This window comes from Glandiceps talaboti, chromosome 11, assembly GCF_964340395.1.
Source record: "Glandiceps talaboti chromosome 11, keGlaTala1.1, whole genome shotgun sequence".
Classification (NCBI taxonomy): domain Eukaryota; kingdom Metazoa; phylum Hemichordata; class Enteropneusta; family Spengelidae; genus Glandiceps; species Glandiceps talaboti.
The window spans coordinates 3,863,874-3,888,177 of record NC_135559.1 but is presented as its reverse complement, the minus strand read 5'-3'; the positions used below and the strand labels follow the sequence as shown (position 1 = coordinate 3,888,177).

Genomic DNA, 24,304 nt, shown 5'->3' with positions numbered 1-24,304 from the left:
TTAGTCTCCAGACTGCCGGAGGTGTCATCCTATCAACAACTTAAGATAGATACAAACTAAAACTGCTTGTAGACTGGTTGATTACGCAAGTGGCTGATAGAAGTGCCATGGTTATGTGGATGTAATCACCTGCTTGTCAGGATAGTGTAAACACTGAATGAGGTTAAATGTGCAACCACTTGAGAAAACTCTCTTATCAGAGACACCACGCAAGTGTGAGTGTAATAAAATGAACTTCTGTTGATAGCTGATTTCAACATGTGGCAATATCAGGTTTAGTTTGTGTCTGTGTTAGCTTGTTAAGAGTTCATCTTCTATTGTTGTAGGTCAATCTTAAACAAAAATTACATCATGAATATTTTAAATTGTGATGAAAAAGTTTATTGATAGATTAGAAATGAAATAAATCATGGAGATTGATTCTTTCTACTTCCATACCTATACAGACTTGCCAAATTCAAAAACCCCAAAACAATTATATATCAAAAATGTTTTCAATGTGTAATTGTAATTTTAAATCCATTCTGGCAAAGTAGAGTTGAAATTTTTCCTTGACACTCTGAAATATTTTGCCTTTTTTGTGTGAAATTGTTCTGACAATTATCATACTTAGTAAATTGTGAAAAAGAAGGAATGAAATAAAGTAGGACGTTGGCTTCATGAGGCAACCCAGTTTTGATGATAAAACTCTCTTGAAAAGAAAGTTTCAGAGATATATCAAACAGTTTGAAAGAGTGTATGAATTAGTACTATGAGAAAGAAAACATTAATTGTTGGAATTTTGTCATGTTGAAGCAAAAACAAAGGATCAGTATCAATAATGTATGAGGGCGCTGTGTAGTCACAAGACCATACACGGGTATGCTACTTAGAATTTAGCAGAGTATGTTTACCCCACAGTACTTTTATCAGACTTCACTATCAAAATTTGGATGAATGCAGGTTTTAAATGTGTTTTCAACTTAACAAATCACTGTATTGTGAGAGTATTTCATTTAATATCTTGAATTTCAAAGTGGAACATTTATCTTGGTATGTTTATTGAGTCTAGCCCACAACAAGTATTGTGTGTGATGTGATGTGTTAAGGCCATATGGATGAGGATTGGGTATTTATTTTGGATTATTAATTGATGAAATTTTTTTTTTATCATGGCTTCCTACTTGACAAATCAAGTCTGTGTTTGTAACTCGATACATTTCAAAAGATTAATAAAAATGTAAATTCTTTGTTATATAGTACGTACGATAACAAACTTTTTACATTTTTTAAATAGGTTTTTGCAAGGTATAGAGTTACAAACACAGACTTAGTCTATGTTGTTTCACATTGATTTTTCAAGTAGGGAGCCATGATAAAAATGTTTTATGATTTAAAAATCCAAAATAAATACCCAATCCTCAGCCATATGATATTCTTAGTGTCAGCGCCCTCAAAAGGACTAGTTGAGAAATCAAAATCTGAATAGTGCAACATTGTCTTACAAAAAAAATATAAGATTTTGTCTGTTAACTGCATTTTGATTCATGCATGTATATCTTTTATATTGACTACAATTTTTACCTTGTAAGTTCATCATGATATTTAACAAAAAGTTTCATCTCTGTATTTTTTTTTAAATACCTGTTGATATGTACACATGTAAATGTCTTATAACCATTCAGAAATTGGAAGTAAACACAACCACCACATTTCCATGATGTACAGTAGCACTGACTTTGACTCAGATTATTTCATCTCAGCTGAATAGCCACATTTATTACCTTGAGTTCATGAAAGTTGTGATACTATCGGATCCTGTCCTTTATCTAATCTTAACCTGATATTGGAATGTGTGTATATTCTTGTGAATAATAATAATAATAATAATAATAATACATTTTTATCAGAGCGCATTACGCAACAGCATCAATGCGCTTTACAGCACTAAAAAAAGAAAAAGCATCACGAAGGGTTAAACTGTAAAAATGTCCGACATAAAACAGAGAGACCTTAAAAACTGTTAAAATCTAATATCCAAGATGAAATTTAAACAAAGAAGGACATTAACAACTTATAAAAACTATCACAATGTAAAAGTAAAATGAACCAGATCAATATTTCGATTTTTTTCATCTCTTCCTGAAAGTTATGAAACTATCAGATCCTGTCCCTCACTAACCCTAAATTGGAATGTATGTATATTCTTGTGAACCATATTAATATTTCGATTCTTTCATCCGTTCATGAAAATTGTAATACTATCCCATCCCCTTACTAATCCTAACTGGTAACTCCTACTTATTGGGTATGTACAATAACATTTAATCTCATGCAAGAGGATCAAAATAGCACAAGAAGGTTGACTTATTCTCACTTGTGCCTATAGTAATGCATGTGAAACTCTTGGAGTGGAAGTTATGTTAACCAAGAAATTGAAGGTTCGTTATTTTTTATGATGCACCTACACAGTAATATCTGTTTCAGGTACCAAGAATTGTATTGGTGGAGTTGTTGACAATGATGACAAAGTAACTGCCATGATAATGTAATTAATCGTTGTCTATTCTAATGTGAAATCTAAGTACTCGCTAGTTTAAAATATAGAAATACAATTATGCTGCTTTCATTCTCGCAATTATTTCAATCGTGAGTAGTTTCCCTGCTGAATTTGAGAGTGGTCCCCCAAAAGATGGAAGATATGGCATGAGATGAGAAATTCTGATAAAAAACAACTGATGTGTGGGACAAACTAAATGTAACTATTGTGAGAGGTGATAAGAACTATCATCTGGACATGGCTATTCCATCATCATCAACTCTTAAGATAATTAAAGTATTCTCCAATGTTTTTTGTTTAATGTAGAGGTTGTCAGTTAGTATAGCCCCAGGGCCAGTGCTGGAAACCCCAGCCCCATTTTAGACCCACTTTGACCAAAACGCAATACCCCATTTTAGACCATTACAGGTTTTTTAAAAGATGAAAGTTTAGACCTAAATACATTTTCCTTAGGAGGCAACATCTTGGGACAATTAATGGCAGTTATGATTTGGTAAAGGACAATGAACCACATTTTAGACCAAGCAAAAAATTAATGCCAAGTGGACCCCATTTTAGACTCTTCAGCTCGAAAAAACACCCCATTTTAGACCAAAGGGCTAGAAAACACACCCCTAAGGGTGGCAAATATACATATTTCTCAAATAAGGGGAGTACCCCCCCCCCCCCCCGAGTATAGCCTGCTTATGGCTGACTGACTCCAGTAGCTGTAAATTTCTCATATGACAGCTATGATATGATAGTAACACATTAGCATAGTAAACTGACTACATCTAGTATGTAGCATATCTAACATGAGCAAGTACTTCTCAAACAAAACTGACATTAAATATCAGCTTACAATGGTATCATATAAACCTGCAAATGAATGATCAAAAGTGTGCTATTTACTTTGCCATCGATACTTAATTAATGCAATTACTGCAGTGTTTCTTTAATACATAGTGATATAATTGAAAGAAATAAATTGATTCAATAGTTGACAAGCGTTATACATTTGGGGTTTGTAATTATCATGGTAGTAAACACTTCACTTGCGTATCCACGGAATTATCAAATATAAATTTATCACATCTCAATTTTCTGTATGTTCATGGACCGCATAGTGGTGGCACTAGCGCTGTGTATAACTTGTTATGGTGAAATTACCGTACGTTTATTTTGCCATGCCAGACAAAACTGTTCATTCAACAAAGGTAACTTTCCGTGAGCTCCAAGTTACAGAGCTTTCTCAAATACATGAAGCAAAAGCAATTCCCAACTATTTCCTCTGGTTTTGTCTACATGCATATGGCATTCTCACAAAACCATCTATGAGTGTGGCACATCATCCGGCCAGTCAACAGGTGCCCGCAGATGTTCACTTTCTCCCGCTGTTCTATCTACTGCTGCCCTCCCCTAATTCAGGCGTAATATCACAGGACAGTAGTCGCTGGATCAAAGCTTTTGTTGATATTCACACGTCTTTTTCGACTGAGGCAGTAAACCTTTTCAATAATTTAAAAATTAATAAGTATCAGACTTTCGATGAGATATTGATAAAATTACGATGTCGAAACACCCGACGGTGGTCCCTTGGTACTTTCAATAAGTCACAATACATCATGAGGAAAATGGCGGTGTGGCCGTAAGTGTGAAAACGCTGCTCTCCGTGTATTTGGGAATTACGTGATGCCGACAGCTTTTTTGGGACGTTAAATATTTTCGCTGTTAAATTGTATCACCCCTGAAGAAGTTAAGACGATATTTGCCCGAAAGCCAATCATTTTTCTTTCCCATCACCATCACCGTCCACGTCTTTTCTGCATCCATCCATTCATCCATCCATCCATCCGTTCATATATAGTGTACAGACGGCCGCGTGTCGATCCATTCAAACGAAGCTGTAGTCACGATCGTGATCTCGAATGCACGGCTAGTTTATTCGCACAGAAACATAGTGACTGACTCATCGCAGCTGAGGTGTGTCCATAATACGGATCATTCAAGTGTACAAAGATTGCCAGCGGTTTTAGGAAGCTACTGAGGGAGATTTCCAATTTACAGACAGGAGCCGTGTACCCTCCTATCGCGAGTTTGGAAAGATGATGTTACTTTGTGTAACGACGTGGTTGCTCTCGCTGTATATTGTTGCAGTGCAGACGACCCAGGACGAGGTATGTCTTTCCACACTTTTTTTTTCAATTTTTTCCCCAGCTTGTTTAGCTTTATTTCGACACAAGCTTACAAAGCACGTCCAAAGGTGGCGAGGCAAGAGTAAATGACAAGAATGAACTATAAAATAAATAAATAAACTGAACGGAAAACGCGTACGTGCGAACGAAATGATGGAGAATTAGAAGCGGAGGTGGGCGAGTTGATAAACTCTCCTATTCGGCAGGAGAAAAGCGTTGTAGTATATTAAAAGCTTTCTTAGGCCGACCATAACTAAAGTTTCACTTTTTCTTTGCGAAGCAAGATGTTTGCGATAAATAGAAGGTCGTAAAGGTATACGTATAGTACAGAGTCGTCGTTTTTGTCGACAAGGGAGAGTACACCGTACGTCTAAACAGAGTTACACACAAAATACAAGTCCGCCAGTTGCACGTCAGTATGAGTATGACTTTAATGTTAAAAATCGAACTTTTTATCAGATGATATGATTTATATGAATGAGAAACAAATTACAAATATCTTTTGAGTTGGTAACTAGGAGAATAATTATTGCATTCGTGCTTTGCTAATGGCTGTTGTTCCTTTTATGGTTGTCATGGCAATGCTAAAAGTCGTGTCTATATGATGATGACACAGTATTCTTGTCTTTTTCCAGTGTCTAACACTTTTTGTGTGTGTATCATCTAAAAAATGTCAGGAAATGATCGGTTGGAACAGTATGTTCATTTGTGCATGGATTTCCTTTGATGCATGGAGGTGTGTGTTTATCACATTCCTTCGAACAGCACAGTCTACATACATGGAGAGAGTTGGCACTGAATCAACTTCATGGTGTATACTAGTTATGGCTGAAGTTGTATATCTCCAAGTTTGTGTAGTGACACATTACCTCTGTCTTTCTCCCTTGGTCAGCCTCCTTTGGTCAATATTTTTCCTTTTCTTTTGTATTTGAATAACTTAAAAAAAATATCTTAGATTTATTAATTTATATTACATAAAAATCCCTTTACTTTTATTTGAATAACTTTTTAAAAAATCTTTGATTTTAATAATTTATGTTTTCATAATCAGCCTCCTTGATTAATATTTTTCTTTTTAAATTTATATTTTGAAAAGATCTTAAATTTTAATGTTTTTCATTCATATCCTTGTCATTTTCAATATTAATTATTAGCAGTCTTAATTTTCATTTTATATTGTTGTGAAATCACTGTGTATAACAATGATATTCATAAAATACACATTAAATATTGACTTTTTGACACCTTGTTTATAGATGTGTAATGTTCACTTAAACCAAATAAAGTCAAATTGATATCTAGAGTATTTTGATAATCAATAAAACTATTCTGAAATATAATGATCATCACCTGACTGCATCTTATATATATATATATATATATATATATATATATATATATATATATATATATATATATATATAGCCTTAATGCAATGTTATAAGGATATTATCGATTAGGATGTTAGGATGTTATCGGCAGTTCTCTCCAACGAGACACTTATACTTATATGCATATATATATATGTATGTGTGTGTGCATGCATGTATGTGTGTAGATAGATAGACAGATTGATTGATTAATTGATTGATGCAGATAATATACAAAATAGAAAAGAAAATACAATATAGAAAAAAAATATGTATTTTAAGCCCACAAAATTTATTCTTACATACACGGCATACAAAACATAATCAACAACACTACTTTTTGTAACATGAACCATGTGTAGTCTCTATATCCCTAGATCTCAAAATCTCAATATTCCTTTCTCATCTCTGTTTTTGTCTTCAAATCCCCGTGACTAGTAGAAAATAAGTGCCATATATGGTCTGCAAACTACATGGATCCAGTAGTATATCACAACAAAGGTCATTCAGTGTTTGTTGTTCCAAAGTTATATTTAGTCCTACTTTCCTAAGATTGATGAAAATGGGCCATGGAGTGTTTCAAAGGCAATTAGAGAATAGCTGAATTCCTACATTCATAAATCATTTTGCCGCGAGAGTGCTAAATGTACAGTTTGCACCTTTACAAGGTGTCATGGTATGTAGGGCTATCAATCTATGCAGTAATGGTGGTTAACAGGAGACAGGTTGACATGTAAGGAAAATGTTAGAAGTGTTAGGTCTGATCATGTTGTAGTCTAATCTAGTGTAAGGATACTTTATTATATTCCGTTCTGACGGAAAGTAGTAGCTATCTTCCATGGATTTTCCTGTTTTTCAGGAACTGAGAAAATGTGACAACTTTTTTTTGTTACCTTGGTTTTCTCAGTCATAGAATAGGCATAGAATATGTTGACATGAATTGATAGTTACATGTAATCGTGAACAGAGTAATGTACCAGTCTGTATTTTGAATCGATATGCCTACAGTTTGAACTATGTACTATATACATATATGAGATACGATAAGATATAACTTTATTACAACCATATAGAAAATTGACAATTTTATTTGGGTACATACAAAAGTAAGTGTAATAAAGATATTAAAAGAACACTACAATGAAATAGGCTGATGTTATATTTAATAAGTATATTGATAAAACAATTTTCTTGATTTTGTTTTTTTTACTATGTGCAAGCTTTTGTTCCATTGTCTCAATGGTGAGAAAAACAACACAATAGAAAACAAAACATTTTGTTTATATCAACTTTATTATTGATTTTTGGTCATTTTTGAGCTCTTAGAATATCTATTTCTAGGCACTGAAAACCCAACTTCTGTTTGGTTTTCAGATGAAAGTCATGTGAATGAAACCCTCGGTCCATGAGTGTGCCTTTTAATGACAATATATAATCCAAATTTTATTATTGTGATTTCTTGAGTCTCCACATTGGGGAACACCAAATTTTGGTGTGTCAGTTGCAGGTAAATTGGCTTTGAAATAGAGGGTACGTCGGCATCTGTCTCACCATCACCATGACTGAGACATTAGTGTTTGTACCCGTACTGATACTTTGAACTATTTGTGGATAAACAAATGTAATGCTTTCCAATTTGTCACTACAAATACGTAACTATATATATCTACATGTGCTTGACTCAAAAAATGGAATTATAAAGGTATTACAAATTTATCAGGCCTGCTAAGTTACATTGTTTTCAGATAAAAAAATTAATTTTAGATGAATTTCTGATTTTATTTCTTTCAGTAAATAACCCGATATATCTGTGTATATACATAACTGTGATAAAGGGTGTTTCCTGGTTTTTTATTCAAATATAGTTGTAGCTATTTTTGTAAATGTATGCATTAATGTGCATGTATTAAAATAGGTTGAAAAGAAGGACAAATAAAACATATCTTTGTTTGTGTGAGAATAATTTAGCATTTCACATTATGAACTGATGTGGATTTCTGTAACCCATAGTTGAATGAGTATTGAAATATCACAAGGTCAGTGGCAAATTACACAATAGATGTATATTAATGTAAGTACAACAGTTGTGTACATTGGCCAATATGGTGCACCACCATCATCATACATCAAACAGGGCATAACAACTACATTTGCATAAATTTGAATAACAATAGACAATACATACTCAGCACACAGAGAGAGCCCCATTCACACATATTCATAATCTGAATGACGCTTGTATTTGTAAGCTTAAAAATTGTGGGTATGTTTTTTTCTGTGTGTGCATAATACTAGTTGTAACAAATCTAGTTCAATATCAGTTTCACTCTGTCTACTTTTAATGATACTATATGCAATGCATTTGGGATTTACTAGATCATAAATAAAGTATGAGACAGACGTTTGTAGCAGGTTTTAGTTTCCTTACGGTTTTACTGGATCAGGTTTACAACCTACAGAGGAAGGTTTAATGGTATATGATTCCTTGATGTATGTCCAAATTTGGAAAATGTTATTAATAAATAAACATATAATATTGTTAATATTTATATTTTGACAGTTTTTCAGACAAAGATGATAACATTTCCAAGAGTGAATGTTCATAGTTACAAACAAAAAGTTCTACTCACAGTATCAAATTATTTTTGAAAGCGAAGCTAAAATTTTCACAAAACCTGAAATTCTTTTGGTTTCCAAATTTATTTTAAATTCTGAATAGAAATTTTAATATGTAATGATAAGAATTTGTACTTTAATGACAAAAGGTAAATCACAAGTGTGGAGTTAAAAATGATTATAGTTAAAATAAAGATAGAGATGCAAGAAATGTGAAATAAATTAATAAAAAAATGTATGAAATGTTAAATGAAATAAAGAACTACATCTATTAAAACAGGTAAAGTTGAAAAAAAAAGATTTATTTTGAAATTGGATACTAGTATATTGATTGTTTACTAAAATAATGCATAATCTTTGTGGCTGAAGTATGTATTTTACAGAGGAGATTCAATGGTAGAAGCAGCCATAGTTGACAACACACTTCCAAAATATGGGTTTTTTATATACAGAGAGGAGATTCAATGGTAGAAGCAGCCATTGTCTATAATCGTAGCTGAGAACACACTTCCAAAATATGGATTTTTTATATACAGAGAGGAGATTTAATGGTAGAAGCTTAGCAGCCATTGTCTAATCATAGCTGAGAATTAACACATTTCCAAAATATGGGTTTTATGGAGTGGGGGTTCAATGGTAGAGAACACACTTCCAAAATATGGGTTTTACAGAGAGGATCGATTCAATGGTAGAAGCAGCCATTGTCTAATCATAGCTGAGAACACACTTCCAAAATATGGGTTTTATGGAGTGGGGGTTCTATAAAAGAGAACACACTTCCAAAATATGGGTTTTACAGAGAGGATCGATTCAATGGTAGAAGCAGTCATTGTCTAATCATAGCTGAGAACACACTTCCAAAGTATGGATTTACAAAGTGTAGAAGTGTCAGCTATGACAGTGAGAAAATACATGCTTCCGAAAGCAATACGTATGTAAATAGATTGGGATGATTACTATTCAGAGGTAGAAAAGTTGAAAATGTGAATAAACTGTGATGGTTGAATGCAAAGATGACTCCACAGAATTTACCCTTCCGGGACTGCATCATCTGGAAATCTCTTAGAGTGATATACGTACAATAATTGAAATCACTTTACTGAAATTTGGACAAGAATATGAAAATTGAAACCTGAGGTAACATTTTACAATAATTGCAGTTGGTTATTGAATACACCTATTTCATAAGTCCAATTATAGATATTGAGATCACTTCTTTTATATATTGATACATATTTGTCAGCCTGTGTTGGAGAGATGAGGTTTTGATTAAATTTGCATCAACGAGTGACTGAAATTAAATTCTGTGGCATTAAAAAGAATCCTTTTAGGAGATTACATAGAAATTGTTCATAATAAGTAATATGCACTTCTTCCATGATTAATGAGTTCTTTCAGTTTTTACTGTGGGATGTATGATATGATGGATTATACTGGTCAAATGTGGTTTGTCCGGGAGTATTTGGAGATGGATCTGTAAGTGCATGCTACTAGGTTTCTAAGAAATGTCCCTATTAAACGTGTGTGTAAAAGTTATTGATGACTTAATTGTTGCAGGAATTAATGAATTCAGGGTGTAGGAAATGCCAGGAAATCCATCACCTATTTATATCTGAGGAAGTAGTTAGCTGTCTTAGTCTGAAAACATTACTTGTGTTTGTAGATGGTGGTGGCTTGGGGTGATTTGGAAAGTCATGCGCTCACAATGACAGCGATCAGCCATGCAATGGTGACAATTGGTGACAAAGTGAAAGTACAGCATGTTTGTACCTCATATTACATCTTGAGTGTTGAGGTTTCCAAATATTATGTTGTGGATGCTTGTGTTAATCTCACCACTATCTTGAATCATTGTATGGACCTCACTGGAAATAAGTCTGTGACTTTGTAGGTAATATATCGAACAATAGTTGTTCGCTTGATTTTGTTGATTTATGGAAATAATCTAATGTAGTGTATTCTCATCTCATCTCATCTCATCCCATCTAATCTAATCTAATCTAATGAGAGTTGCAATGAGAGGGATAATGAACAGCCACACAGTGGTGAGGATCAAGGGATAGAATATTGTGTCTACTTTTTTTTATCCATATATCCCTTATATCGTGGTGTGATGTGAAGTTCGACTGTTGACAGTTACTTCTGCTTCTTTTTTTAGAATTTGTATAATATTGATATAATTGTATGGACATTTGAGTGATCGAAGCACTATCTCTCTATAGATAAATTTAAATTTCAAATAACAAGCGACAGTATGTCGACAGTCTGTCAAAATATATGTACATATTGAAATCTTCCAAATACAAAGTTGAAAAACATTAGTACCTGAAATTTTTGACTGCATACTTCAGTCTTGTCAAGAAACTGACCCATTATTCAGAACACATGACAACATTGAAATAATGCAGTCAAAAATAATTTCAGGTAACAATTCTTTAATTTTAATTTTTTTTTTTTTTTTAAATTTCATTCTTGCAAAAATTTTCATGTTTAAATCAAGAATCAGAGAACATGGTGACGAAACTTACAAACCTGTATATAGCTTAATAGGTATAAACATATTATATGCAATATTTAAGATAAACAGTTATTAAAATCATCACATCTGAGTCTGTTATTAAGCTCATTTTTATAGTCCAATATATGTCTGTTTACTGCAAAATCAGGTTTTATTCATCTAGCCAATATCTTTTACAATTTTTATTTTTCCATTATTTTGCTAATAAATGTTATGACATTGAAAAATTAATAAATCATTTGATTTCACCCAAGACCAATAAAAAATATGTCAGTCAGAGTTGTACATTACACATCAAAATACCATAATTGCCGTGACATTTCAAACTCATTTTGATTCCACCATGCATTTTATGCGTTGAACGTTAAAATTTAATTTACTAGATTTGTGTCAGATTTCATAACCCCAGTATCAAATGAGGGAATTTGTATTAGTTTTCTATTTGCCTATATTGAAAGAAATTGAAGTGAGAAGTCTCTGCAGGTCAGTTAGATTTTAACTATAATCACTTTCAGCAAAAAACATATAAGATACGGATGGTAAATGTTTGTAGATCGATCTACTGTCACACTTGTGAACTTTATGTAGTGGGAGGGAGGAGGATTTGGCCTAAATGAACAAAGTTTGTTTATTGAGCTTATGTGACATTGTGCGATCATCCCTAAGCCTAGTACAGAGTAGTGAGACTAAAACATCAAATGCGGCAAATAGTTGTTACTCAGCACACGTCCTCATGAGATTTTTAAACATTACATTCAACAACTGTGTGATTATAAGTTTTCATGTCATGTACCTGTAAATAATAAATCATATCATATAAAATAGTATATCAGATGGACATACCTGGGGTACTTCTCTGGAGACAGACAAACAGGATATTGTAGTAATATCATTTTTCAAATTTATATCACGACACTGAGTATATAGTGATGTGTAGAATTTTTCCTCAGAAGAAATTAAAGTGACACAGAGTTCATAAACTTTTTACTAAGGAAAACTACTTACATAAAACTAAAACCTTGATTAAACTATTCTAGTATAAAGCTGATGTAAATGCATGCCTTCTATGATATCACAATTGTCTTCTGGTATCGATAGAACAGTTGATTGTATCATAGCTAGGGAACTACTGATAATGAATGATAAAATCAATACATTTTCCCAATATTGTATGTAGGTTTTTAAACTGTTTTATAACAAAATAATGTCGATGATAGAGATATTTTGAAAGTTGTGAATACTAATTTATCCTTCAGTTAGAATACCATCAAATGTTAAGAAAATAACAAATTACTAAATTGAAATAAATTAATGGCAAATTATTAATAAAATAATGATAATGATAAAAATTTTGTTTTGAAAGTCAATAATATCCTTCAGCTGGATTTTAATTTTTAATTATTCAATTAAATTTAATAGAAATTATTAAAATGAAATGCTTTCCCAGTATTGTATACTATAGCTACTCGGAGAGCTGACATAACAATGGGATTAACTTTAACTAGTATTCATTTACTATAGGCAGTGAAAAGCTGTATGAATTATTTGTATGGGTGTGGTCAACATTTCTAATACATTAGAATTTAAATAGGTCAGAAGCTCACAGTATGTTTTACCAGATATTACCCTTCTTGTATTTGGGTATTCTATGTGGTATTTGGGTATTCTATCTGGTATTTGGGTATTCTATGTGGTATTTGGGTATTCCATCTGGTATATGGGTATTCTATGTGGTATTTGGGTATTCTATCTGGTATGTGGGTATTCTATCTGGTATGTGGGTATTCTATGTGGTATTTGGGTATTCTATGTGGTATTTGGGTATTCTATGTGGTATTTGGGTATTCCATCTGGTATATGGGTATTCTATGTGGTATTTGGGTATTCTATCTGGTATTTGGGTATTCTATCTGGTATGTGGGTATTCCATCTGGTATATGGGTATTCTATGTGGTATTTGGGTATTCTATGTGGTATTTGGGTATTCTATGTGGCGTTTTGGTATTCTATCTGGTATATGGGTATGCTATCTAGTATATGGATATTCTATCTGGTATGTGGGTATTCTATGTGATATTTGGGTATTCTATCTGGTATGTGGGTATTCTATCTGGTATTTGGGTATTCTATGTGGTATTTGGGTATTCCATCTGGTATTTGGGTATTCTATGTGGTATTTGGGTATTCCATCTGGTATTTGGGTATTCTATGTGGTATTTGGGTATTCTATCTGGTATTTGGGTATTCTATGTGGTATTTGGGTATTCCATCTGGTATTTGGGTATTCTATGTGGTATTTGGGTATTCCATCTGGTATTTGGGTATTCTATGTGGTATTTGGGTATTCTATCTGGTATTTGGGTATTCTATGTGGCGTTTCAGTATTCTATCTGGTATATGGGTATGCTATCTAGTATATGGATATTCTATCTGGTATGTGGGTATTCTATGTGATATTTGGGTATTCTAACTGGTATGTGGGTATTCTATCTGATATATGGGTATTCTATATGGTATGTGGGTATTCTATCTGGTATTTGGGTATTCTGTGGGTATTCTATCTGGTATGTGGGTATTCCATCTGGTATGTGGGTATTCCATCTGGTATTTGGGTATTCTATCTGGTATGTTGGTATTCCATCTGGTATGTGGGTATTCTATCTGGTATTTGGGTATTCTATCTGGTATGTGGGTATTCCATCTGGTATTTGGGTATTCCATCTGGTATGTGGGTATTCTTCTATCTGGTATGTGGGTATTCCATCTGGTATTTGGGTAATCTGTCTGGTATATGGGTACATGTATTCCATTTCATATTTGGGTGTTACTCTGAGATTAGGGTATTTCATCTGATATTAGGGAATCCCATATGATATTTTGGACATATTCCATCTGATATTTGTGATTTCCATTTGATATTAGGATATTCCATCTGATATTTGGGTATCTCATGTGATATTTTGGCAGTCCATCTGATATTTGTGCATTCCATGTGATACTAGGATATTCAATCTGATATTTGTGCATTGTGCATTTGTTTGTTTTTTAAATTATTTATATTTATAGGAAACCAAATCATTAATTGTGGGGAACATATTAATTTATTATGCAGTTATTAATTGTTCACTGGGAAGTTGATATAATAAAAAGTGGAATGACAAATTTATGGTAAATATTGATGTAGATCAAAATATTTGGTTATATTTTCCAAATGTTATTGGTATGTTGACAATGTGATGAAAGCGCTGTGACCATACAATGTTGTATGAACTATAATATAAGGGTGTGGTCAACATTTATAATTCAAATGCATATGAATTACATATTCTGTCATACTACATGTATGTACTAGAATGTCTACATAGTCTGATAAAACAAAATAAATATACCTGGACTTTTTAGCTTAAGACTTATTTACACTCATTTCGCTGGGTGGGGGGGGGGGGGGGGGAATGCAGAAAAAAGTAGTGACTAAAATGGCACTACTAAAATAATCAGTATGGAAATTAGTGAAAATTAAGCCAGGCACACACTAGAGCAAAAAAATCGACAAACGTGTCGATTTTTAGCCAAAATACCTGTAGCCATTGCTTTACTGAGTGGGAATAGTCACAAAACTATACCAAATGAGAAGATAACTATCTCATGCTGTGACACAATAACCGATGTCTTGTTGACTATTCCTTCTGAGAGAATAGCCACAGGTATTAGGTCAAATATCGACATGTTTGTCTTCTAAAACCATGAAAATACAGTTGTTATTGATGTAGAAGTTATTCACCTGTATTTTAGACTGGGCACAAACATTTTGTACTTACTTCATCGCCATGTGCTCTTAACAGAAAGTCGTTAGCAGAATGCTCACAGTCAGCACACACATGAAGAAAAAAATCACTCGTTGGCAAAATTATTTTAAAAAAACATGCTAGATATTTGGCTCACAGCCACGAATGACCAAAATCTCATGAAAATGTGCCCGCATACGAGAGGAATTGGCGTGAGCAAATTGTCACGAGTGAAATTTTGCTCAGCTGACTCTAGTGTGCATCTGGCTTTAGTCTTTGCGAACTCAGTAGCTCATGAAGACTGTAAAATTGTAAAAGTTTCTAGTGGTGAAAATATCTCTGTTTACACTTATGCTATTAAAACGTACTTGAACAGTATGGAAATGGCAAAAATTATGTATTCTTCAGAACTGAAATCTTACTTTTAACAATTGTAAGAATTACTTAAAACATTATAGAAATATTCTGAGCTAAAATCGAAGCAAAATCTACTGGTCAAGTTGTGACAGCATTTTCCAAAATCTTCCTGCCCCATATATAATATTATATATCTTATTTCAATATGCAGCAAAGGTATTGTGGTCTTGATAACTCGATCGATCTTCGGGTGGATGAATTTGAATTCAAGCATTTGACTGAAGGGAGTCACTGCAGATACATAATTCCTAGAGCAAGTTGTAGTTTCAGGAAACATGCATCTATCTCGCAATCATCCCTTGAGTATGATATTATTTAAGCTAGGATAAGTTCACAACATTCTCTGAAAGCTGAGGCACTTGTGAAGTACTTGGAGTTTGGACATGATGTATATACTAAGGATTCTAGCAGTGCAGATTTCTTATATATCCAAACTAGCCATATTGCTTACAAGAAATCTCTCACACAGCTCTGAAGTAAACTTAGTAATTCCAAAAACAGACATATTGCTTCCTAATAATCTCTCTCTGTACACTGGGTTTTATTTAGCTTTAATACCAAAGTGTATTGTTCGGTTAGTGTGCACTCAAGGTTGTTGCTAAAATTTACCTTTATTGGTCTGTGAATTTATCAAGCAAGTACAGCTGTAGGCCTGAAGTGATTGGATTTATGTCAAGACAATTAAATTTGTCGCAGAAATGCAATTTTCGTACCTACACAGGCAGAAGGAAGACATGATTAATATACGTAGGCTCCAGGCTAACGCTTCAAAATGTATAGTGGATGATGGGGTACATACTAAAGCTTCTATAGAAACCTGAATAAGAATTCAATTTTCCATACTGTTGACTCAGTGCTGTGAATATATAAAATGCCCTAAATAGTGATAAGGAATGTTTTATCTCTGGTAAAAGAAGAAACAATATTGTAAAGCTAGGTACACACTAGAGCAGAATGCTCACGACTTTCTCTTAAGAGCGCATGCGTGGTGATGACATAAGTACAAATGTTTGTGTCCAGTCTAAAACATGTCAATAACAACTGTATTTTCATGGTTTTCATATGCTAGTGTGCACCTGGCTTAAGAAAAACATACAAAACAATTCTATACAATTTTTATAGTTTCAGCGGCTGTTTAAAATAAGTGTTTTTTAATAGTATAAAATTGTAAATCAAATTCCATGGATGACTGTTCATTTCACAGTAACAAATTTAATTTTAAAAAATCCTATTGAATTAACTTTTTAAAATAATGTTTAATCAAATTTTAAACCTAATGAATAACAAGAAATTCATTTCAAAATGTCACACTTTTGTAGCTTAATTTTATGCAATCAATAGTTTTTTGTTTATAATCATTTTAGCAGGAGGACTTGTCTTGTCATTACATAGAAACTGTTATACTTGGTGCTTCTTGAAATATAATAACACTCAGGCAAATTTGTGGGCTTGTATTGAGTAGCGCCCTTCAATATTAACAAGGTCAAAGATGAAACAAACCTAAAATAACAATGAAGAGAAAACACACTGATACAGTTTCCAGTTAACAGCTCTCAGTTTATCGAAACTTAATCATATGTTCAACATCATAAATTGTTATGCTCCTCAGTGAGTACTTAAATTGCAATGTAGAAATGGTCCATAATCGGCACAGTTATAGAACAAGAGTGAGTTAACTGCCATATGTAATTCCAAGAGTCAGTGGTATGGGTAAGAGTTCATTCGCCTATATGTACACAGGCATTGGTCTTTGGAATAGTCTCCCACTCTTTGTGAAACAATCTCACATAAAAAATAGTTTTAAAAGCCATGTCACATCTGTTCTATGGAACAAACTAGATGTTAAAGAACATAATGTTTGTGTAACAACCTTAATCCTTCCTTGTTTTGATTGTGAGTCTAACCATATGTGTATTTTATCACTCTAATTGGTGTTCTGTCGTGTTTACTGTAATACATTTTTCTGTACCATTGTTGCCATGGCATTTTGAATATCCCTATGAGAACCACATTGGAAATAAGTGTTTTTAAAAATAGGTATTTTTTGTGTTATCCTCGGTGATTTTTTATACATTGTATCCTAATGTATACTTGCATAAATTTTTACCTAATAAATTAAAATGAATTAAAATCAAATCACATCAAATCAAATCAAAACGTGTGGATTGGTTAAAATTATAGTACTCACGAGTCTACCAAAACAGTTGAATTTCCACCAGGGTTTTACTATAATATACATGTTCTCAGTTTTGAACTGCATGCAGGTAGAGACATGAAATATGTCATTTTAATCACAACATAATGGTAAACCTTTAGACTATGTGCAGAGCTGTACTCTGTAGTATAGAATATCCAGTCAAATACAACAGAAAAAGTGAAAATGTGCTAAATTTACAGAGAAGAGAGACTGTCAGATAAAACTACATCTGAAGAGATGACATCATCTAAAGATAAACAAAAGATTACAATACGATAGTCAGACAAGTAACTTTAAAAATCACTAATAAGCTAGAAAATTAACTATAATAATGCATATGTATTGCTTAATTTCGTTTTTTCATCCCGAGATATTTACTTGAAATTCTTTCTTTTGAGATTTCTTTCTTCTGAGATTTTTTTCTTTTTCTTCCTTCCTTCCTTCCTTCCTTCCTTCCTTCCTTCCTTTCTTTCTTTCTTTCTTTCTTTCTTTCTTTCTGTATAATTGATTGGTTTTTAAGTTATGTATGTCTCCCACATAAATTGAAACAGACATTTTTATGGAAAGTACATACAAAAACTTAGTAGTCTGTATGAACACCTGATAGTTTTCAACACATATATATTGCCATTCTTGTAACAAAGATAAATTTAATTACATGTTGCTTTTTAAATTAAAAAGAAATAAAAACATAATTGGAATTATACTTTCAGAAGTAAAAAGTTATTAATACTTACAATTGGTATCCACATCACTTCCTACCGCCTTATGCTAGTACAAATGTGATGAGAGTCTAAAACTAGCAATTTCCTAAGTTTACTCAGGGTTGGACAACCTTAGAGGAAAATGACTGTAAACACCTCACATTGGCCTATCAATATACAACGAGATAATAATAAGATATATTCTCTTAAACAAACATCAATTATCCAAGGAAAACCTGAGAACAGAAATGAATATAGGTAATTGGCCTGACCTCCCTTTTACTTGTGAACATCGGTGCTTTGATTAGCAAGAACAAGGGAAATCGGTGAACCAAATGAAAGTAATGATGTACAGGCAGCTGACATTTCACTGCATTGCGGCGTTTAATATCAGAATTTTACATGTATGCTTCAGGCAGTTTCTTTTTATGTGTAATATGAGCAAAATTGAAGTTATGGTAGGGAATTGGCTTTTTCTGTGTATAGTACGGTAGGTGATATTTAGATATATGAGTACACTTGTCAAGTAGTATTAGCTAGTGATGTGTACATCTATGATGATTGAAAATGGAGACATTCTTAAAATTTTTTAGTAACTATAAGGAATGATCGCACAATGTCACACAAGCTCAATAAAAAAACTTTGTTTGTTTAAGCCACCCCCCTCAAAACGTAGTCACAAGGGTGACATCAACCATGATGAAAATTGTAGCTGTCACACTACTACTATTGATGCAATGTAAGCATATAGCAAACATATTAAAATACTACATGTACTGGAAAAAGTCATGACTCTTATGTAAACTATTTAGACATTAATGAACAAATTATTCCAGAAATAGACATCAAATCATAAAATTGAGATATAATAAAACTAATGTCAAAAATATGAAATGATAAAACAAGTCATCTAATGAAAATATTGAGACATTATTTTAATGAAAATATTATTCCGGGCAATATAAAATTGTGAAATTGAGCCTGATATAAAAAAAGTTCTAAAAAATCATTTCTTTCTATATTTGATTGTTAAATTTAATGAAAATTTTGGTAAAATGTTGTAGAACTCACATGCCATACTTCAGCTAGAAAATATCAAAAATCTAAAACATCAAAATGATCCTGCCTGCCCAATATAAGAGCTTCGGAAATGCTTGATGTTACTAAAAATGATTTATGTCTAAATTTTATGTGTTTTATTATTCCTGTCTAATAGACTGTGTCTTTATAATGAAAACAAGAAAACTGTTAATTCTTAAATTGCACATAATTTTATGATATAAAAAATTGAAAATATATATAAAAAATTATCCCATTGTGTAAATTTTTGGATACCCAATTTCTTAGATGGTACGTTAATTGACAAGTACACTTTCAACAAGAAACGTGATGGATTCTCAGTTCTTGCAATAACATTCTACCTTGGGCTAGAGGGTCAAAATAAAACAAGAAGGTTGACTTATTCTCACACACACCTATTATAAATGTATCTGACATGTAGTGTTTGGAGCTCAGATTAAACTTTCAGATGTCGACCAAGAAATTGAATGATCATTATCTTTGTGACGTGCCTAAAATACCATTTCAGGTACCAAAAATTAAGAGGATGGTTGAATCAATCGGAACTCAGACTGAGAGGAGTAATAACTTACATTAGTGTGCATTATTTATTCATGGTTGCAAAATGACATTAATGGCTTGTCAACTGCTGTTGTTAAAGTTGTAGTGTCTTCCAGTCTGGTGAATAAGGCCTTATTTGCTCTTTCCAGAATTGTTTTTTGATCCGACTCGTAAAGTTGTCGAGTTATTTGTATGGAAAGGGTAGAAAAGCAGTGTTTAAGTTTGAATATATCATTCTGACAAAGTTAGATCAGTTTCTTTTGGCAATGTTTTGTGTTTGTACACTAATATAGGCAATCTTTAATGTTTCTATTGTATGAGGATATCTGGTATTAAGACAGAAGACGTTAAAATAAACACATAATTGATAAATGTTCCCTAGCTTGCTGGCACAAAGGAAAGTGACATATAACCACTGGCCTGATCGGCCATTTCCACAATAGTTCAGGTATTTTGGATACATCAATTCATTGTATGCCAACAAGTATATCAAAGTGTTGTATGCAATGTTCACTCTTATCAGACTTCATATGGATAAAACCCCATACAAACTGACAATATCTATGTAGTCAGTTTTAAGAATGACAACAAAATATGACTTGAACAGTGAAAAGTACTCCTCATTGATGTCTTGGCCCTAAAGTGTTGTAGATTGATCTTTTCTTTGACAAATCATGACTTGACTGTATCACATGCAGAACAGATTTAAGAGGACTACAGGTGGAAAATATTACTACAACATGGTTGATTAATGTTCATGTTGCCTGATATGCATGCTTGGGTAAAGTGTGTATTGTTTGTTGACAAATACAGTCATCACGTTACAATCACTATGCAACTTTTATTTATCCCATATATCATGACAAATTTGATGTGACACCAAAGTTCACTTAGGGGAAAAAAAGCGTCTTATAAATCATGTAAATTTCTGGTGACAAACAAAGTTTTCTTGAGCATCCCCAGTTTACTGTCTTGGCTTTTGTAGCCTGGGACCCCGAGGCCTACATGTATGTGAATAAAACGGCTCCAGCTGTGCTGTAAAAAACTGGCCGTAAAACAATTCTACAGACGCATATATATATTTGTGGGCATAATTTATTGATGTAAGAACTACATCAAGATTCATGAGTCTGGTGGTAAATTTATCTCAATTTTACTACTGCCACAGAAATATAAAAAGTTAAAGTTCTCCAGTGTATAAGATTTAAAAGAAATTGATAGGAATACATGATAGACATCAACATTGTAACAAATATGATATCCCATAATAATATCGTATATAAAGATGAACAAAAACAGGTTTCTTATCTGGCAAACTATAGTGACAATCTGATTCAGGAGATAGATTTAGTAGTCTCAGGTGAATTTTATCATCCAAGTCAATATACATACTATTACATAGTAACAGTAAAAAGTTAGATGGATTCATGGAGAACACAACAAACTGACGTCAGAGTCTCCCAAATGTTGTCATTAATACGTGAAGTGGAATAATGAGGCTTCCAGCTCATTCATTTACCAAGGTGTCGTACAACAATCATAATCCTTAAATGTCAAAGGAGTTAGTAATCAAATACTCAATTTTCAAGTATCATAAAATGTCAAGAATGTTCATCTCCATGGTGATAACTCTAGTGGGTTTTTACGGTAGTCAGTGTTTCATCATTGCGTATTGGTAAGGTTTGTGATTCAAGCAGTACTTATTTAAAAATACAGTGTAAAATTGCACTTGTCAACATCTTGTACTATAATTCTACTCAAGAAGAAGAACAAATTTGAATATGATTAGCATTAATATTTTTTGATATTACATACTCAATAAAGAGTCTGGCAATTATGATTTGTGAAAGCATTTACCATTTTGACAAATGTATGTCTGTCAAATTTAAGGAGTGCTCTTAGGTCTTCCCATAATACTTTTCTTCTTCTTAAAAGCAAGAAAGTTGATTGCATAATTTGCTGACAGCATAATGCCCAATCCTTACATAAACACAGTCCAGGTGAACGTAAGCAGTGTACCTGTTTTCTCTCAATTTCACAAAGTGTTTTTTGATTGATTAATAAATTCAGGCACTGAAATATGTCATTTTTGAATTAAGAAACAAGAAAGGTGACTTAATTTCCTGACTTGATCCAATCCTGGTTTAATGTCAGTATTAAAATGAAATAGAAATACTCAAATTTACCCCATTTGAAAAATTTATGTCAGACTGATTTTACAAATGTTCTGAAATGTTACTTCCTTTTTCTTTCCTCTGTCTTGTTTTTTCTATTTCAAATGTGACAACCACATATGCTGACATAATTGGGTACACCAAATCTTGACTAACAGACAGGTAAATGAAATCAATAATCCTGTTTTGGTAAATTTATATCTGACTGATACCACAAATCCACTATATATTCAAAGTAACTATAACTCGCAATTGATATATTGAAGTAATAAATTACAAAGAAGTTAATTAAAAAATGTATGGCAGATCATTAAAGGGACACTGTCTGCAGCTTTATGTTTTGTTCGATTACTTTATTCCATATAGAAATAGAGTGATTTTACTCCAGCTACTAAAACAGGTTAAAAAATGTCTTACAAGTGGGAGAACTCTCAGATAGATTACACAGATGACATTATGACATAATATATTAGTTACCAATAAACTGCCTAGCTTCTTAAAGGGACAACTCAGCCAGGGGCTTATTTTGAAATGAAATAAATGCTTGGCAGGCAGAGATATTCAAGTACTGTAAACCTGCTTAAAACAATAGAGCACTCCCCATGTCTTCATGAACTCAATGCAATGGTTTCTGAGTTGCCCCTTTAATTATAATAGTTGAATTTCAATGATAAAAACATGACCAATATGTCTGTTTTACACTCTATTAATTGACACTGATCTATAAAGAAACGTCTAGAGATTAATAGACAATCACGCAAAATTGGAATTTTACTGAAGGTTTTCATTGTTGAGTATATCAAAAGATATCTAGAACGTTAGAAAGTTTTATCCCTGGTCTGAGAAAATATGTCTAGAGTTGAAAGCTGTGCAAACAGAACTTTTGCTGAAATTTGTTATCATTTATGTATCAAAATATGTATGCAATAAGGATAATTTTATCAAGAGTTGAAATCACTGGTCTAAACAAATATTTCTGTGAGTGTCTGGTTCAGGTAGTTATGTTTTCTGTTGTCTTCCATTTATGGTCTCTGTTTTATTGGTTTCTTCCCATCAGATGTACAGCCATTACAGATTGGAAGAACAGTGTTATAGTGTCTTTTTAAAAGTTGATGTCAGTTTCTGCAGCCACTATTTCTCCCAAGACTTCATAATTTTTTGCAATTTTACTTTATTTTTTCTCAAATATATAAAAAAAGTTTAGGGTTGGGAGTGAAAAACTAGGTGGGGTCAAGTAACCAGAACTAGACAATTTTATTTTTTCAGGCCTAAGAAGAATTTCCCTGAAAGTTTTTATTACTCATGTTTCACAAGATGGCTTGAAAGTCGTGGCTAAAAGAGTATTTCTACTGAAAGATTTTATCACTGATATTATATATCATAGAGTAGAAATTAAGCCATGCAAGAAAGAAAATCTTCTTTTTAATATTGATGTATCAAAAGATGTCTGGAAAGTTGTGGCAAAAAAGTAATTTTTTATCTCTGATCCATGAAAAGATGTATAGAAATTGATGGTACTGAATAGAGTAATTTTACTGAGAGTTGGTGTCTATGAAAAGATATTTGGAAAGTCATACAAAAAAAGAAAAAGAGAATTTCATTTTGAGATTTTTATGTGATATTTTTGTATCAAAATCATCATGTTTAGAAAGTTGTGGCAAATTTAGGGTAATTTGACTGAAAGCTTATACCAGAAAGTCATTCAAAAATAGAAATTTTACAAGAGTTTTTATCTGTGAATGATGAAAAGAAAGTTGTGCATAGTGAGACATTTTCTGAAATTTGTTATCGTCAGTCTAAGATAAAATGTGTTGTGGAGAAAGTCCTGGGGAAAAGAAGAATTCTACAGAGATTTGATATCAGTGCAAAATAACTAGTAGGTTTTAAGAGAAATGGAGGTTTGTGAAACTTCATTGTCCATTATTTTATTCTTGATTCAACTTCCTGAAAACTCCATCAGAATTGCAGTTACTGGTTACGTTTTAAAGTTACATGTGATCAATTATGGTGATGGAGGAAGACATAATATTTATTGCGAGATTAAAATTTGTGACTATTTTCCACACACAAACTGTAATTGCTAGATAAAAAGTCACCAGTCATTAAAATTTAATATAAATCGGTATTCTTGGAAAATAACCATTCATCTAATTCAGGGCATGCCTTTTGAGGCGAGCGATCGCTCCGCTC

At 32.6% G+C, this 24,304-nt stretch overlaps 1 protein-coding gene across 1 annotated transcript in view; it reads left to right on the top strand.

Annotated features, from left to right (window-relative positions):
- The first annotated feature begins 4,153 nt into the window (after positions 1–4,153).
- Positions 4,154–24,304, top strand: part of LOC144442277 (uncharacterized) — a 113,496-nt gene continuing 93,345 nt past the window's right edge. The window contains exon 1 of the mRNA XM_078131579.1: positions 4,154–4,695. Coding sequence (XP_077987705.1) covers positions 4,624–4,695 — 72 coding nt within the window. The 5' untranslated portion in view covers positions 4,154–4,623. The remainder of the gene's footprint in view (positions 4,696–24,304) is intronic.